The 17,895-nt window shown below is 37.3% G+C and overlaps 1 protein-coding gene across 2 annotated transcripts in view; it reads right to left on the bottom strand.

Annotated features, from left to right (window-relative positions):
• Nucleotides 1-17,895, bottom strand: part of ARMC8 (armadillo repeat containing 8) — an 85,611-nt gene that overhangs the window by 17,853 nt on the left and 49,863 nt on the right. For both annotated transcript variants that reach the window (XM_081160470.1, XM_081160469.1), the window contains 4 exons: nucleotides 16,721-16,816; nucleotides 4,195-4,277; nucleotides 3,806-3,887; nucleotides 33-119 (listed from right to left, as the gene is read on the bottom strand). In XM_081160470.1, the coding sequence (XP_081016596.1) occupies nucleotides 33-119; nucleotides 3,806-3,887; nucleotides 4,195-4,277; nucleotides 16,721-16,816 (348 nt within the window). The remainder of the gene's footprint in view (nucleotides 1-32; nucleotides 120-3,805; nucleotides 3,888-4,194; nucleotides 4,278-16,720; nucleotides 16,817-17,895) is intronic.

The raw sequence follows: 17,895 nt of genomic DNA on the forward strand, positions 1-17,895 counted from the left end.
GCAAAGTCTAGGAAGAGAAAATCAATACTAACCTCTTTGCTTGGAGAAAATTCAAGAAGAAGATTACATAGCATGGAAGATGCTACTACTAGGATCTCATCTGGTGCATTTTGTAAAACCTAGGAAATTACAAAAAGGGATACTATTAGTGGTTTGGACCCATGGAGGTGAGATCATAAGAATAAATGGGGGGGGGAAACTATGTTCAACCTGATTTCTCATATTAGAGAGCTGGTTAGGAAAGATCCACTTGATATCGTGAGCCTTTACCTATAATTATGACTAAGGCCTTCACTACTATCTTGCTGGAGAAGATACAGCCCCACTACCAGGGTGGGGGTTGTTGAAGGGAAAAGAAGACAGACACAAGGAAGGGAGGGGGTGCCCTATGTAATTGCTTTGGGGAAAGTAAGCTCATTCTACTTCATCAAATCAGGGCATTTATGAAACCACAAAACTGCCCGAGGGCCCAAAACTTTCTGATGCATCTCTAGAAGGACCTGTTTGACCAGGAGCCCAGAGGGATGAAACTACTGCACAGGCAGGGTAAGGTGGGGAACGGGCTCTCGAGACTGGCATCACATAGCCCTGGTTCCAACCCCAACTCCTCCATTTATGAGATGTGTGCACTTGAGTACATTCCTTACCCTCTGAGCTTTTGGGCTGAGGAATTAAAGAAAACAACACTTCCTTGATAGGACTGTTTACGATAAAATGTAATTTAGTGAACAACAAGGGAAGCACAATGGCACAAAAGTTAAGAACACAGACTGCCTGAGTGCAAGTTTCAGCCCAGCCACTGAACAGGTGTGTGAATGCCCCGGCTGTCAGATGGGATGACAGTACCTGCTTCATAAGGCTGTGGTGGGAATCTATAAGCGAAAAGATTTTAGGATGGTAACTGGCACATAGTAATGGCTATACAAGTAAGCTTTTTAAAAGGTAATTTATTGCCATAGTTTTTGTTGCTGTTACGAGGCACAGTATCAGGTATAAGGCAGGTCTACAGTAAACTGAATGCCACAGACTCTCACTAAACTCAGAAGACAGCGGCATGAAGACGAGTGTTAGGCGCTATCAGCTATTATCAGAACCTGTTCTTTCTAGATTCTAAGAGAGCAGGCTTCATAAACACTACCGCTTATAGACAATAACCACTCTACCTAAATCCTTTGCATTTGGGACTCAGATTTGGATAAGGTTTACAAGCTTAGCTGTGCAAACTGTAAATGGAGAATCATAACAAAATTTAGTGTTAAATACATTACCTGCTTTCTTTGGCTAAATCAAGTCTGAAGTTCCCAAGTTAAGAATAAGCAAGAATTACACAATAGAAACAGCTCTCCTGAGACAGTGCTTTAACATTCCCGTGAGCTGTGAGCCGGGTGATGAAGATCAAAGCTCCTATATTATGCATGCTGATCTGTGTCTGCCACAAGCCCCTCTAAGGCCCTGTTCACCCTTCGCTTGCCTTTCCATGCCCTTCCTCCATGCCCAGGCACACCCCGTACCCATGCTGTAAGGCCATCTCCTTCCAGACGGCTCCAAAGAGCCCCCCAGTCAGAAGCCATTCTGTCCTCTGAGCAATCACGGCCACTGTCTGTGGCCTCTCACAGGACCCTTATCACTGTCCACACTGTTCAAATTCTGTGTGCAGGCACGCCAACCTCCTTTTCTGGTAACAAATTTAAGCTTCTGAAGGGACAATCTATGTATCTATGGTCTAATTTATCCTGGCCTGTATCAACTGAATGGCACTACACAAAATGGGAGCTGAATGTTCATAAAATAAGGGTAATAATCATTTCCCAAAATTACACTATTTAGAATCACTGGTTTAAATAAGTGCGTGTGTACCAAGGCTTTAAAAGTACCAAAGCTTAAAAAGCTGCTTTGCTTGATATGATTCACTTTTTAAAAATATTCGTTGTTTATAGAGATTAATGTGTTTTTACCACATTAATTTGAAAAGAAGTTTTATTTTCAAATTAAGTAACACTGAATGATAACAGAAGAGAATCTATGAAATTCTTAAAAACATTTACTCAGTACAGTGTAAGATAAGATATAACATGAAATTCAGAAGTTGACATGTAACACTGACTGAATTTCACCAAAATATTAACAAAAAATAATCACAAACAAAATTTTTAATTAAAATCAAATGGCTACTCTCCTGTGGTTTGCTAACCAACAGTTAACAAAGTGGAAAAGCAAAAGAGGAAAAATCAATAGACATGCAGTCTTTGAAGAGGAACTGAAATATCTAATATAAATTACTGATCTACTTCTGAGCTTTTAATAGTATTTATACTTTAAATGTGCAACAAAGTAGCAGTTTTATAGTAATTATACCCACATGTACCCAAGTGTGCAAAACCCTTCCGGATTGTTCACCAAACCTTTCCCAGGTAGAAGTAGTCAAAAACCACGCTACTAAATTTTTAAAAACTGATTTTAGAGGGAGAGTAAAGGAGAGAGAAAAAGAGAAACATCGACTGGCTGCCTCCTGTACATGCCCTGACCCAGGATTAAACCTGCAACCCAGGTATGTGCCCTGATCAAGAACTGACCCTGCGACCTTCCAGTGCACGGGGGTTGATGCTCCAACCAACTGAGACACACAGGCCAGGGCTCCATTTTTGATTCATATGATAGAGCAATCAGAGAAAATGGCTCCAGAAGAAATATTTGAAAGTTATTTTGGGAAACAGGGAGCACTTAAAGAAAAAATCTTGAATGAACAGATTCAATAAATCAAGATTAAGCTGAACTCTAAGGGTAAGAAAGAGTGGCAGTAGGAAAATAACTCAACTGAAGACAGCACTGGTCCAACTCTTCACCTGGTGCTCCTTCCCACCCCTCTACTGCAGTCCCAAAGGCATCCTTACCCTTCCTGCACACCAGTGTGATGAAATGCTGCTATTCTTGCTGCTCCTCTCTCCGGCAAATCCTGCTTTCCTTTTGCCTTCAAAGCCTATTCCATATTCTTCCTGCCTGGAGCCTCCCCTGACTATTTCTACCACATTGATGCCTCTACTGTAACCCGATGCTTTAAGCTGAAGGCAAGAGCTGTACAGTAAAAAAACAACAACAGGTAGCCCCAATGTGCCTGGAGGCTTTCTTAGCAGGTAGCAAAAAACAAAACAAAAAATAAAAAACATAAACAAAAAATTCTGTTGATTAAATGCAAGGTGTATGTTCACATAAAGAAAAAAAGTAAAGATGGACCAGAGGCCAAGCTGACCTGTGCTTCTGTAATATATCAGGAATAATATTAGCAGCAACTTGACGCATCCATCTAAGTCTCAACTCAGATCTAACTGACCTGAACAGCTTTTTACACTTTTGCCCTCAAGGAAAGACCTAAGACCAAATATTTTGGAGTAGAGAAGCAGGAGGTAACAATTGTATTTAAAAATATCAAGGGAGTGCCAAAAGACTAAGACAGATTACATCTGTAAATGGCTGATTCCTTTTCTTCTATAACTAAAAATTACAAAGATGACTCTGGACGTAAGTCCAAAGTGTAATACGAAACACTTTGAGATCAGATGAGTCACTCAAGTTTTATTTAATAAAAGAAAACCAGGCATGTACTTTCCTGTCACACATGAGATGCTGACCTTAGAAACACATTCTGCAGGTCTAAAGGTGCTTAGGACATGAGATATGAGGAGATAACTGCTCAAAATGCTATACACAAAAATCACACACACTCCTAATCCCGGGAATGCTGTCAGCTACCTCAGCTCACTAAAGGCTCTGGGAACGGGTGTTAACTGCTGACGTTTTCTTTCCTTACCTTCATTAAAGGTTTCCACACGGCGTGATCCTGGAAGCTGGTCCGAAGCTGCTGCACAGATCTAGATAAACTGTGCAAACATCTACAAAGAATAATCAAAATTAGCTTCACGAGAAGCTGAAACTTACACTTTTCAAACACACTGCTTGGCATTTCACAATTACTAATCCACACTTCAAGTATAGCCACAGACATTACTAATTCAGCTACTTCAGAACACTTCATGGGCTTTTCAGGCCAGCTTCTCTGTTTAAATGTTACACACCGAATTCACCTGAGCAGACTTTTGAGCAACACCTGGATTCTGTGCTTACTTGGTGAAGGTCCGGGAAGGAAACAGGTTAAACACATGGCAAGGGATTTTTATTCAGACCATTTAAAGCTCATACCTGACAGCAGCTAACCGCACCTTGACACTAGACTCAGACAAGCCAGTCACAATTCGGTCCATCATATTTTCAGTCTCAATGATCTGGAGAAAAAGGTTAATGCTGCATAAATAACAACACAAAGATGAAAACTTCACTGCTTGTAAATGCAAGTAGGCTAATTTCATTAAAAGTTGAATGTTGTTTTCAGCAAAGGTTTTTACCTCTGGAACCATCATTTTGCGGTGGGGGCAGGCATCTCATCAGAAAGGTTGGGCTACCCCCAAGGACCTGCCAGGCTGAATGACAGGTGTCAGGGGCAGATTATGATTGATTATTTTCAAAAACACTTAAAAAAATAATTACATGGCATGAATAGCACAGAGGTATTGTATAAACAGTCTCAAGAAAGAGTGAAAGATATAACTGAACTACCATTGGACAGGTTCCCGCCACAGCAATATTCTAGGAAAATCATGGTCCACACTCGGCCCTTATAAAGCGAAAACTGTGGATTCCTCACAGAGCCACCCTCTGGCTACTTTCTTAGCAAGCGAATTGAAATTAAGTTAAATATTTAGAAAAGTAACCCAAGCCCTGTTACATGTAATCACTATAATCATGGATCTTTTTTTAAAATTTAAAAACAAGATAGCCTATAATTTCCTTTCATTAAGCAATAATGTATAGATACAAAATAAATAGTGTGGGGAAGAAATTAAGTTTCGCTTGTGTGGTCCTATGAAAAAACAGCATATTATAAAAAATGCTAATGCAATCACAACACAAATGTTAACAAAACTATTATTTGTTGAGTACTTCTTTGTGCCAGGTGTGGTGCGAATCAGTTTGTTACATTATCTGATTTAACCCTTTTGTGGGCATTATTAGGATTATTCCCATCAGCATATAAAGGAATTGAGGATTTAGATAATACAGAGCTTGCCTGGAATCACAGAGCTGAGACCAGAACTCAGGCTCCTTTCAAGTGGCTTGGGAAATTATTTTTACTTAGGAATGAGAAGTGATAAACTTGGGAGAAACAATTGCCTATACTGAGGGTAACTACATTATCAGAGAATAAAATGGTGGTGGTGGTGGGAACGGGGACGTGTGATCACTCTCCGAGAACTAAGAAATACTATTAGAATTGGCTCCTGGTGCTTGGGAAAACTGGACATAGGCCAGATTAGAAAGAAGCTTCTGGATATTGTTTACTGGCCACATTCAACCAAAGACATAAATCTGCCAAGGATCAGGGTAGGTACAGCAACCATGCAGGCATGTAAGATGTGCTCTATAATGCTGAGCAACTCACTTTACCTCCCTGGGCCTTGCGTAAAATGGGAGGACATAGCAACGACTGTTTTACCTCCAATCCTCTGCAATCAGTAGGTAAATAAAAATGAGAGCCTGAGCAAAACTATCACGTTTTTTCAGAAGCAACATGGGAAGAAAGGTATTAGGAGAGACTGGAGATGAGTGCTGTAGCACTTGACCCTTTGTTAGCAAGAACACTTTAGCAATGACAGGTGCCATGGGGCTTACAGCAGACAGTGAAATATCTACAAAGGGTAAGAACAACATCCATTCTCAAGAATGGGAGTTTTACTATCAGCTGGTAAAAAGCCATCAGTGGCCTTACCAAAGAACACTCCTCTCAGGCCAGAGGAGAGTAGAGAACGACGCTAGTAGCCAATCACAGTAACATTAGAGCAGAGCTTTGTGCTTTCAAGTTCTGGGGGTGTGGTGGCTGATACTGTGGGGATGAAGTATAGCTGCAAGGTGGCTGGTAAACCTTTCCTGTTAGGCTATAAACAGTAGGATTATCTGGAGGTATGTTTCCTTCAGGCACAAGGTAACCCTTCTTAGGTTACAGTCTAACAAAATGTCTACGGCAGGAGGCCTGGACTTGTAACCAACTTGTTATGGAGGGACTCTAGTAACCCTGCTAGGGTTCCAGAAAGCATATTACTTGAGTATCTGGTCCACCTTCTCCATCGAGATATCGGTTTGAGAGCAAGAGAATAAATATATGGAAAAATTAGAATGTGAACCCAAGGTTCCAATCCAAAAGGATATCCCGAGAGGCCATGTAAATGAGCATCAGGAACTAACAGTGGTTGTATATGCTTGAGGACACTGAGAGCATCTGAGCAGGGATAAAAGGAGCATTATAAAGTATATACACTGACCAAAATGAGGATACAAATGTGATTACAAGACAGGGAAAAGCTTGGAATTGAATCCAGAAACAAATTTTTCAGGTCAGCAGGGAAGGAGTAGGCAGTGGCTGCAGTCACAGCCCTCTGACCCACATGAAGGTCTAGCAGAGCACCAGATTGCCTTTCAGATCTGGGATTGGAAAGTCAAGAGCAATATACTACAGTCTCCATGGTGCCTTTCAACGACCCCATTGTGCTACACAGCCTTGGTAATGACAGAAAGCCAAGTCCTAGCGCCTGCAGAGGACCTAGGATGTAAGAGCAATGCCAAATGGAGCCAGAAGTTGTTCTGTCTCATTCGTGGTTCTTTTTGAATCTGCTGGGGAGGGGGAGGGAGGAGAGAGAGACCCTATTCCACACAGACACTGTGCTGGGCCGCCAGAGGTGTCAGTGGCCAACTGAACCCTTAGAGTGAAGGAGGCCATCGCTCTGCTTTTCTAGGGACCTGGGCTGTACATTTAACTACAGGATTAAATCACATAAAATAAAAAAATAAATAAATAAAACCACACCCTAAACTGACCAAGTTTTAGGTGAATACACCAGATGTTATGCGCCTCTCTGCTGGTGTCTTTAGAATCGTGACTGCATGCTTCTGCTGAGCTTTTTGTCTCTGACATTGCAGCTCTTGCAGGGTAGGTGAGGATAGACTGGGACAGAATCTAAGGCTCCTGTCATTGGGACAGGAGATCCCTAAGGCAGAGGTTCATTGCATACAAGGGAATATTAATGAGACGGCCTTGGCTTATAAGGGATTTCACAACACTCCATGGGCTTTAGTGTACCTGTAACTTAGTGGTGACCAAATCATGCACCATTTTTTCCTCAGAGCATATGAAGAACTAAAGAGTCAGAGATACAGTCTCCCAAAAAATAAACCCAACTATTCTTCCAGCATGACCGAGAATCAAGTATTTTCCAGGTACTAAGGAACTTCAGCTTGGACTTTGAACTGTGATCAAATCAAGTGAAGCAGAGGATGTGAAAACTGAATTCAGACAGATTCTTAGTGGTGCCACCAAACTTCTCAGAAAATTCAAAGTGGGTGGACACGGAGGCAAGGGAACTGGATGGAAATGCTGGCATTCTCTTAACATCAATTATTTATGCCATCATACACAGTGGACAGGCAAATACCACTTAATTCCAAAAGAGCTTTTGTGAAATGTTCTCAGCAGGAGGATGACATGTAAAGGACAGCAACTCAGAACTGGCCAGAAGGAACGAAGGCTCAGAATCAAACTCTGTTAAGTCAGAAGAGACAGCCATGTAAGACCTAAGTGAGTAAGGTATTATCCAGAAAGTCTAGTTAGGGCAACAGAAACTAAGCAGCCAAGGAGGAAGCAGCACACACAGGTCAGGAAGAAAGGCCAAGTCTGGCAAGAAAAAAGGAGCTACAATAGAGACTGAACCGGGGGCGGGGGGGGGGGCAGGCGGGCAATGCTTTAATCTCATGAGTGCCAATGTGGGTGAGTCCCAGGGCACACTGAATCTCCCTGAGGGGCCACTTATATAAGATCCAGCCCCTCATCTAGCTTATCTTTTTTAAAGGAGATGAGTCCTGCTCTTAAACTGGTTCCACTTGGAAACCAATTCCCTTACTGCATTCTTCTGCACACCATTAATGGCAGCAGACATAACTATCTGAAAGAACTGATCATATTTAAGGCGGTTAATTTGGTTGAATAATGTTAAAATCTGAAGGGGGGTCTTAGAAATAAACTCATCCGACTTCTTTAGTTATTCAATGAGGTTTCTGAAATTCAGAAAGATTAGGTCACTGGTCCAGGTTCCCTTAGGCACATAGGGCAGAGCTGGGGCTCCATTAGTTTTTCTTATATCCAGTGTGACATGAGGTCCTTTCTACTCACTATGCTATAAGAATTAGATTTTTGCTTAGCCTTAATAACTAAACTGAGATATGACTTTTAAAACTGGGAGAGAAGAACTTTAAAAATTTATCAATGTTTTGGACACTACGGACTATATGCTGACGTCCTAGGCCAATTAAGGCTGTATACCATAAGAAGCATGAGAGGTCATCGTTAATAAACTGAACTGACAAGAAAAAAAAAAGATGCTTATCACAGGGCCTCCAAGAGAGAAAGTGACAAATCAGTGGTTCAGCCTGGATTATGGGTACAAAGGCCGAGTCAGAGAGGATGCAAATCAACAACGAAAAGATAAGCCAAGAAAACCCTGTGAGGAAACCATGACAGTGAGTTCCACTGACTTTTCAATTTAAATCCCTGATGATCTCCACTCTAGAATCGGGATCTAGCTTCAGCCGATACTAACCACATGGAACTAACATTCTACTATTCTCAGGCCACAAACCACATCTGTTCTAGATGAGAACTGCAGACTCTCCCCACCACGGCCTACTCTACGGAATATCACCCCATACGCCAGACATAAGATTTTATGACATTTTCCTTGTTTATTTTTTAAATACAGGATAGTTTTTATCAAAGGCTGTCTTTTCTAAAAGATACCCAGCTTCTCTTAGATCACTGATAGGTTATATTCTGAGTTTAAGTAAACATTTTACAAAGTATTTCTTCCCTTTTCTCACTCTTCCATTGCTATCCACATTCATACCAAATTTCTCTAACTCCACAATCTTGGGAGGTAGGGGGTAGGAGAAATAGTGTCTCTTCTTAGCCAGAGAACTAAATGACAAAACCTCGCAAAAAGGTGATCCTCAGGGCCTCCTTTGGTCCATTCTCTTGAAGGCACTGAACTAAATTAACATCAGGTCTCTGCTGGGCCTGGGAGCAGTGCTACTTCACTTTAGAGAGAACAGAGGAAGGGGTTCTTATGGTGAGATCATTATTAAGTTTTTATATTTCACTCTTGCTTTTAAGCCTCTTTAGGTGGCATTTTTATAATTTCTACATCGGGACCTGTTCATCTTTCTCAATAGCTGGGAAACTTTCACTTATGTTAAATGTGTATAGAAGAAACACTCCAAGTTCTAAACTTTCCTACACTTTGGAAAAAAATGGGCGCTCTCTCTTGGCCTGATTTCTCCTTCCCCTAAAACCAAAAATATAAATTCAGTGTGTCAAAAATATTTACAATGTGTAAAAATATCAATACTTCCCAATCAAAAAAAAAAATTTATCTACATATAAAAGTTCAATTACTAACTTAATGGCAGAACAGTCACTGAATTACACTTTCACTTTAGCACAGAAATAAAAAACTATAAATTATCATTCAAACAACATAACTAAAAACTTCCCCTCCATCTCTTACTATTTTCCAGGGATCTGAATCATGCACTGTGTAAGCCCCTATTCCTCTACCTTACAAGCTGGCTGGCTGAATTTTAACATCCAGACATACACAATTTACTCAATAAATATAAGCTACTGTCTGACAGATACTGCTTCTATGGAACTTCTAATTATGAAAGTTATAGTTTGACAAAGAAAGGATAACTATTAAAAGAAGTTCCAAGGATTTAAAAATGTTGCCTCACGCTTAAATTTATTCCATATAGAGTCTGTCTAAAAATAAAATGCTGAAATAGTACCTCTATGATATCATTAACTCTGGAAGCTTCTTCTCTAGAATATTAATTTACAATGTAATCACATCTAGGCAGGCCCCTTAGAAAAATATTTTTAATTGATGCAGAAGTAACACAGATTCTGTGAGTCAAAACTTCCAAAACAACTGATTTTAATATTTTGGAAGGAGAAAGTGAGAATGCTTTCAAATTAACTTCTTTATAGGAGATGGACTCTTCCAGACTTGTTCATATAGGCTTTTTTATTTACGGTCCTATTTTAATCATATCTGGGTGTATCAATCATGGCAAAACTGGCTTTTAGTGTAGACAAGACTTTTTATACACACAAGAGGCCCTGGAATTACTACCTAGCAATTTAGTGTCTCATCTCCTTAGCTACTTTATATTGTAAACTCCTGCAAGGTACACACCAGTCTTCTGCTTCATTCCTGGGCACATAGGAGGTATATCGTAAATGCCAAGTGAAGAAATAGATGTAATTAAAGCATCTCATTACCCACTTTGTACCAAAAAGTATATGAGAGTAAAGATATATTTTTTCTGAAACTGATGTTTTGCAACCAACTAACAAAATAACCAACCTGTACTTCACACTTTAAAAAAGGAACAGGAATTGGAATTCAATGGTTTACGCAACCACAATATCACAATTAATAGTATAATACTCAATTTTATGTCTCCATTTAATGAAACTGAAATCAATATTCATTACTTGATTTTATAAATACCTCTGTTATGTATCTAGCATTATCACTCCCAGGTTTGCTTCTTTCAGTATGCAGAAGGCCAAGGGTTTCAATACTGTGGGCAAGTGGCAAAACCTGGTCCTGTCATGATTAACTCTTCAAAAATACTTACCATCATAAATGAATGTTGCGAAGTTCATTTAAAATTCTTTGGTAGATTAGCTTTAAGATGATAACTAACAATTTTACCACAGATTAAGTCAACGGATTCTGAATTCTGAATGAACCTGTTGTTATTCAGTAACAGAGCCAAGTCCTGAAGGATGCTACTTCTGTGGTACCGTCGAAAACCTTCAAAATGTTCAAGGTGTTTGTTTCAACTTGCAAGCTAAGGCTTAGAAATCATTCCTTGCATCTGCCTGATTTCATGGCAGAGACAAATACAAAAATTTGACACTGTGCCTTTTAAATGACCATTTAGAATTACTGAACTTTTGCAAAATACTTAAAAATATAAATTCATCATATAATTATACTGTTTACCCAGAAGACTAACAGTAATAAAATCAAAGTATAAAAATCATAAAAATGTTTAAAATGAAATGCTTAGGTTAGCAAGTTTCTGAGATGGCAGAAAGATATTTTTAAAAAATGACTTAATTTAAAAATATACTTTAAAATCTTATAACTTTAGAAATACAGAGAAGAATTTACATTTGTTCAAAATCTGAACTACATTTTTAAGATAGAGCTTCATATGAATAACGACTCTTTGGAGAAATAACATCTATGGCAACTATGGGCAGTGATACTTAGATAATCAAGGTTAGAATTTGGCTTCCATACTTTTCCTAACACATTTATTACCTATGAATTCAACCAATTACTGATTTATATTGTATATTCTATTTAACTGGAAAAAAAAAATCCAAAATTTAATTTGGTGCTTTGAAGGGCATGCTATAGCAAACAAAAAGCTTTGAAAACCAGAATTTTAAATATTCTAAAATATAGGAGAGTAAGAAGACAGCTTGTCATTAATAAGAGCAAAGCTAAAGGAAGAGCCTATGCTTCTGAAATACAAATATTCTTTTTACTAGAAAGAATAACAGAACTGGAATTTTATAAAGTCACTGCCTCCACTGCAAACCTTTTTTATTTATGCCCCAACATTGTTCAGCTTTTCTAATACACTTGAAAATATATATTTATTTTAAAACTTCCAATGAAATAATTTAAGATATTCTAATAAATGCTTCCATTTGTTAAACACTTAGAGGCACCATGCTAGATACTTTAAATATATTGTATCTCCATCCTCACAATGACCCTGCAGATATAATTTCTTTGCTAGGAAAAAGAAGGTAGAAGACAAATTCTCATTCTTGTTTTTTTTCCTTTCGCTTTTCTGTGCCTATATTTCTTTAAAAAAAAAAGGTTCAGTTTAAAAGGAAAAGGTATCCCACACTTGGCTACTTTCTTCAAATGTCATATAAAACCAGTGTGATTGGATGGCCCCCCTCCCTGCCACAAGGAACAAAAACTTAGGATTCATGTTTTCAATTCTTGAAAATTTAAAATAAAAGGCAGTTAGAAAACATTAAAAATGACAAAAAAATATTAAATTATTAATTTCCAAATTGATTCAAGGAAAACCCACTGAAATCACCATGTCCATTTTAATTGCTTCCAAATGATTCTGTAAGCCCCTAGCAAATTCTTACTGGCCATTCCTTACTTTTCTCTGACTTATTGAGGTTTTATTATAAATGCTGAGTTTTAAAGCTGTGTCTTATGGTTCTTCATCTCACAACACTGCTTTCTCTCCTCCTTCCACCCATCAGACATTGTTTACACAATGTAGGCAGTGCAATTAATCTATGTAGAATTGAATTAAATTACTGACCTTAAAAATCTGACATTCATTAATTGGAAACATAATTATTTTATACAGGTATATATCACTTTACAGAATAGGTTGATTCCTGAATCAGGCTAATTTCTATAATCCAAATCACACATTTATCCCTAGAAAAAAATGGGTCCACATTCACACTTGTGAATAATATACATTATTTCACAATCACACATTTAGAAAGGAAAAAAACCTAAGGAGTAATGGTAAAAATTATTCTAAAATTAAACAAGTACCATACCATAAAACATGTTCTCTTTGATCTATATCAAAGTGAGTAGAAGACACATCCTTGGGATTGTATGCCTCTTGAAAAATGGGGATTTCCTGCATTTCTTTATGCTAAGTATAGTAAAACCCCCTGCTTATATGATCAGATTTTTATTTCCCCTATTTTAAATTTCCTCTCTTCACATACCCATAGAATTGCTACTAAAATTATAAAAGTTCTTAATGTAGGGAGGCCCATATATAATTTGATTAAGGGTGCTTAACAATGTAATTTTGCAATATGATTCGTCCATCTATTTGTCCATTCACTCATTGTTTTCATTCATTCATTCATTCTTCAAATATTTATTGAGTGCAGACTATGCACCTGGCAGTGTTGTAGATGCTGGGAATGCAGTGATGAACAAACATTAAAAAAATCCCTGCCCTCATGGAGCTTACATTCTAGTTCCTCAAAAGGGATCTCCAGCTAAAATATAAGTACTCAAAATCCAAGAGGAAAGCTTTCTGAAAGTCTCCATTAGTTAGATACCTCAAAGGAGCAAAGGCTACACTAAGTACTACCTTTAAGATTTGTAATGTATTTTATTTTTTATCAAAAATAACAAATAACATCCTGTTAAGTTTATTAATTTCCTTGAATTTTAATTTACTATTTGTAATTTTCCTCAACTTACACTTTCTAACTAATAAATTCTACTAGTTCCTTAAAGATAGTAAAGAGAGACAATCCTTTAAAATTTCTAGCCTAATTTATGATCAGCAGGTACCAACCAAGTGATGGTCTTCATAAGAACAATTCCTTGTTATAAAAGAATCAGCTTCACGATTACAGGGCTGTTTGCCACTGCTACCTCTGCACGACTGACCACTGACTGGGGTTTTGACTGGAAATGCCAGTACTTGAAAGAATTTGTTAGGTATCTTAACTTCTTTCTTTATTGTCCCATTAACTGAACTTATGCTTCCTAGTCAGCATTAATATGTGGTAAAGGAGATTATTAAAAACCAGACTTTCCCCATGGCAGAGATTACAGAGAATTTTTACCTTATATTGTGGTCAGTGTAGTTACTGCTAATGTGCTCTGGACCCTTCTTCCACTGAGCTCTCAATTCCTGCCTCTCTGCCCCTGCTTATCCTAACCAAAATTTTTGAATTATTGTTATATAGTTGATATCTTTGAATGGGAATACATCGACACTGCTCCCGAGCAGCAGTGGTATATCTCTGACCTAAGGGTCATATCTCAGTGAATGTTCAGCTTAATTCTGTCTGGCCCAGAGAGAAAGTATCAAGAAATGAAATCACAGCAGGCCTTTAGCCTTTAAAAGACGGCATTTAAATTCCGTCAGCATTTAAATTCGGCTAGTGGGACCCACTCCTTGCTAGGAACTAAAGTTCCCTTTCGTCGGATAAAGGTTAGACGTCTTTGGGAGCACTAAGATAGAGAAATAACTCTACGAAGAAAGAAGGCCTGTATCTTTCTCCTTTATAGCTATGTATAGCTCTCATTGTCTCGACCTCTTAATTTTAGTTTTCTCTTCTTCATTCTGCCTCATTTCCTGAAGTGATCATAACAGGACAATGGAATAATGTTACTCCCTATATTTACTGAATTACATTCCCATTTTTAGTTTAAAAGGCAGACCAACTGAACATTTCACATTTTTATCCTGCAACAAAAAGTGTTTTTGTTGCTTTTGTTTGTTTGTTTTTGGGGTGAGGGGGAAGGGAGTAGGATAGGTCTATAGTCCTTGAAATTTCTTTGAGAGAGATTCTACATTCATTAATTCAATAAGCTGAAATTCCATATTGACAATCATAAATATTGCATTAAAAAATAAAACAATAAACACTGTACTTAAAAAAAATAAATATAATCAGTTAATAAGGTGTAAGTGTAAAAGGTAAATATATATTTCATAGAGAAAGTAAATAAAAATCTATCCAAGTAATTAGGTCAACAAAAAATGGAATAAAAATAAAGGCATTCAAAGGAAAAAGATTATCATTTTTTATGCACTGAAAATAAAGATTTGCCACTCCTAAGAACAATTTTCATATAGATTTTATCACAAAATTCCTTATATTTTGCATTTTATAATTTCTCTCTTTGGTAGTTGCTATGAACTGTTAATTATTCAAACAATTTTCCAGATATTAAATATCTTCCTAAAAACTCTATATAATCCCCATTTATATAAGAACATCACATTATCTTTTCTTCATCACACAAAAAAACTATAATAATTATAACTTATTCTTTATTTGTCATCTTTCTACAGAAATTATCAGGATTTAGCCTTACCAGGAAATTATACACATTATAAATACAACTTTTAATAGACTACTGATCATCAGACTGTTATGTTGTCAGTATTTCTAGAACATGATATCACAAATTAAGTCATTAATTCCAAAACAATAGTTTATTAACAAAAAAGTACAAAAAAGTACAAATGGACATCCTATTTCCCCCCCTTTATGGCCCATCTATCTCCCTTTCTGTCCATGGCATGACCTTCTTGAACTAAAAGAATGGGTAAAACACTTTTCCTCTTTCTAATGAGCCCTAATAACCACCCTGAAACAAATCATTATGTATATGTTATACAGTCCATGTCAATTTTTTAAGTGTTTTATCTATATGAGTTGCCATAAAAGCCTCTTCCTTTGCAATATACCATGTACCTAAACTGAACAAAACATATCAGCATCAACATCCAAAAATCATGTTTGTCAGACATAGGGAATACCATATCACTAGTATGTTTGTTTTTAAGTAACAGTTTACAGATGAAAGTTTAGAGGTGTCCAGAAGGATTTTAATAGATATTTACTAAAAACACTTCAAGTCAAAAACATCTTTTTAACTGAACTAAATTGAGGTACATGGAAAACATTCAGCTCAGTTGTTTTTTTTTTGTACTGATTTTAAATCAAAGCTATTCACATTATCTTACTGCTTATTTCAGTTTTATTCAAGAATGGTTCATTTTCAATTTATTTCATTAAACCTACAGTTATTCCATACTTCTCTATACAAGCCCGAGTACTTCTCTAATCATGGTAAATTCCCAAAACTTTGTGATGTCTCTCAACAAACACCAATATAGATGGAAAGATTTAGTACATTGCCATGTTCAGTAAATAACGCCCAATTTGCTCTTTCTGTTATGGCTCATCAAGACAGAACATGTGGGATTATTTCACTGACATTCCTAAAAGGCTTGTGTAAAATTTATTAGAATTTTTTTTTTTTTTGAGTGGTAGCTCCAGTCTTTTGGTTTAAGGAGGGAGCCAGGTCAGAGCTTGCCACTATATTTTCTGCTTAAAGCTATTATCTTAAAGAACATAAGTTCAGTGTTGGACTAGGCTATAATAACATAAGGTGCTATACCAGTGATACATTTTTTGGGACCTAGAAATTCACATCACCACTCACTAAACATAAAATCATCATTCCACAAAGATTTTATTCACATCAAACTTGCACAGTAGCAAAAAAATCAAAACATAACTAAGCCACATATCAAAGAACAATATACAATAGATTTAAATTTCTCAATGGCATTGGAAAGTATTTTCATAAATAACATTTACAATTCTAGTGTTAGGTCTTTCAAGGTGTCTGAAGCTTCACAGTGCTAGAATTGATTTTTATCAGAACACATGCAAAAATGTGCAACACAATAATCCATATTAATGACACAAAAAAGCACACGGGTTATTTGTCATTCCAGCACGGCCATGCCACTCTATGTTCTAAAAACAAACAAACAACTCCCCAAATCCGGGTCCCATTCATTCTTCAATTATGCCTTTAGTCACTCTGCTTTATTATATTCAAACAGTCACTGTTAGTGCTCTTCACCACGACTTTCAGGTTGACGTCACTCCCTGCCTGCTGGCTGTCAGGACTGGGGGACGCCCCTCTCCCAGACTCACCTTCTTCCGGATGTCTTCATCATTTGCTCCGAGAGAGGCATAGAGCTTGAATGCAGCCTGGCGGAGTTCGTGAGCATGTTTTAAGTCATGATCAAGCTATGGGAGAGGAGAAAAAGAAATGTTCCAAATCAGTCTATGAATTAAAATTTCAATAAAACCAATTGAGTAGAGTTGAAAAACAATGTTTAACAACTATTAACATATTAGTGCTCTCACTGAATTCCTGATTATTTTGGGGTTCTGCTTATATGACTGAGACCTAAGCTATGTTTGCGACAGTTAGATCTGGATACACACTATCTGCTTCTGTCTAAAAGTGAATGCCACAATATTTGACACTAGTATATGTGAACCCTTTGTGAAACTTTGACCCCTAAAAATTCAGTGATCCTAGATGTCAGCTTCAGTGGCACTAATGCTTGCTTGTACCTGCTCTTTGAAATGTCCTCCTCAAAAACAAGGCACACTCAGGCCTTGCTAGCCCCAGAATACAGCTGATAACTTGAGTGCTGCTGTCACAATGTCGTTAGCAGGTTTCCAAAAGGTTAAGAGTAGTGCTAGCCTTACTTTAGTATTTAAGAAACTTTTAGAAACAGGAAAAACTTTTGTGAGAATCCTTAATGGACATTATACCATGGTAATCATTACTATCTATCTACGAGTTATCTAAGTCTTATGTTCAGAGGATTTTTTAAAATAAATTTATTAAAACTACTTACAGGTATGAAATAGTTCTATCTTTCCATATGCATAACTGGCTTCTAAGCTATCAATTTTCCATATAAATTTTCCATAACCAATCTATCATAAGAAAATAGAAGCATCTTCTCAGGACAGTTTCAGTGACTGACTATGAACCAGTAAATATACAAGGCATATCAATAATGTAAATAATTTTATAACTAAGAGATATAACTTCTTCATCCAAGCTACTGCCACTTTCTCCAAATGATGTGCCTTGGAAAGGTTCACCATTATGCAATGATATAGGTGTTGTTCAAAGCATTCTGAGACCCTCTTTTAAAATTTCCTAAAGAGCTAAGTGGCATATTAGCTATAAAATTCTGACTGTAATATATCTATAAACTAAGAGAGTTTGAAGCTAATTGCCAGTGATTGTGATGTGTGAAAAGATGGGGAAATCCAGCTGGGTAACATTTAGAGAAACAAATAAA

The sequence above is a fragment of the Miniopterus schreibersii genome (genome assembly GCF_964146895.1).
Source record: "Miniopterus schreibersii genome assembly, chromosome: 15".
Taxonomy (NCBI): Eukaryota; Metazoa; Chordata; class Mammalia; order Chiroptera; family Miniopteridae; genus Miniopterus; species Miniopterus schreibersii.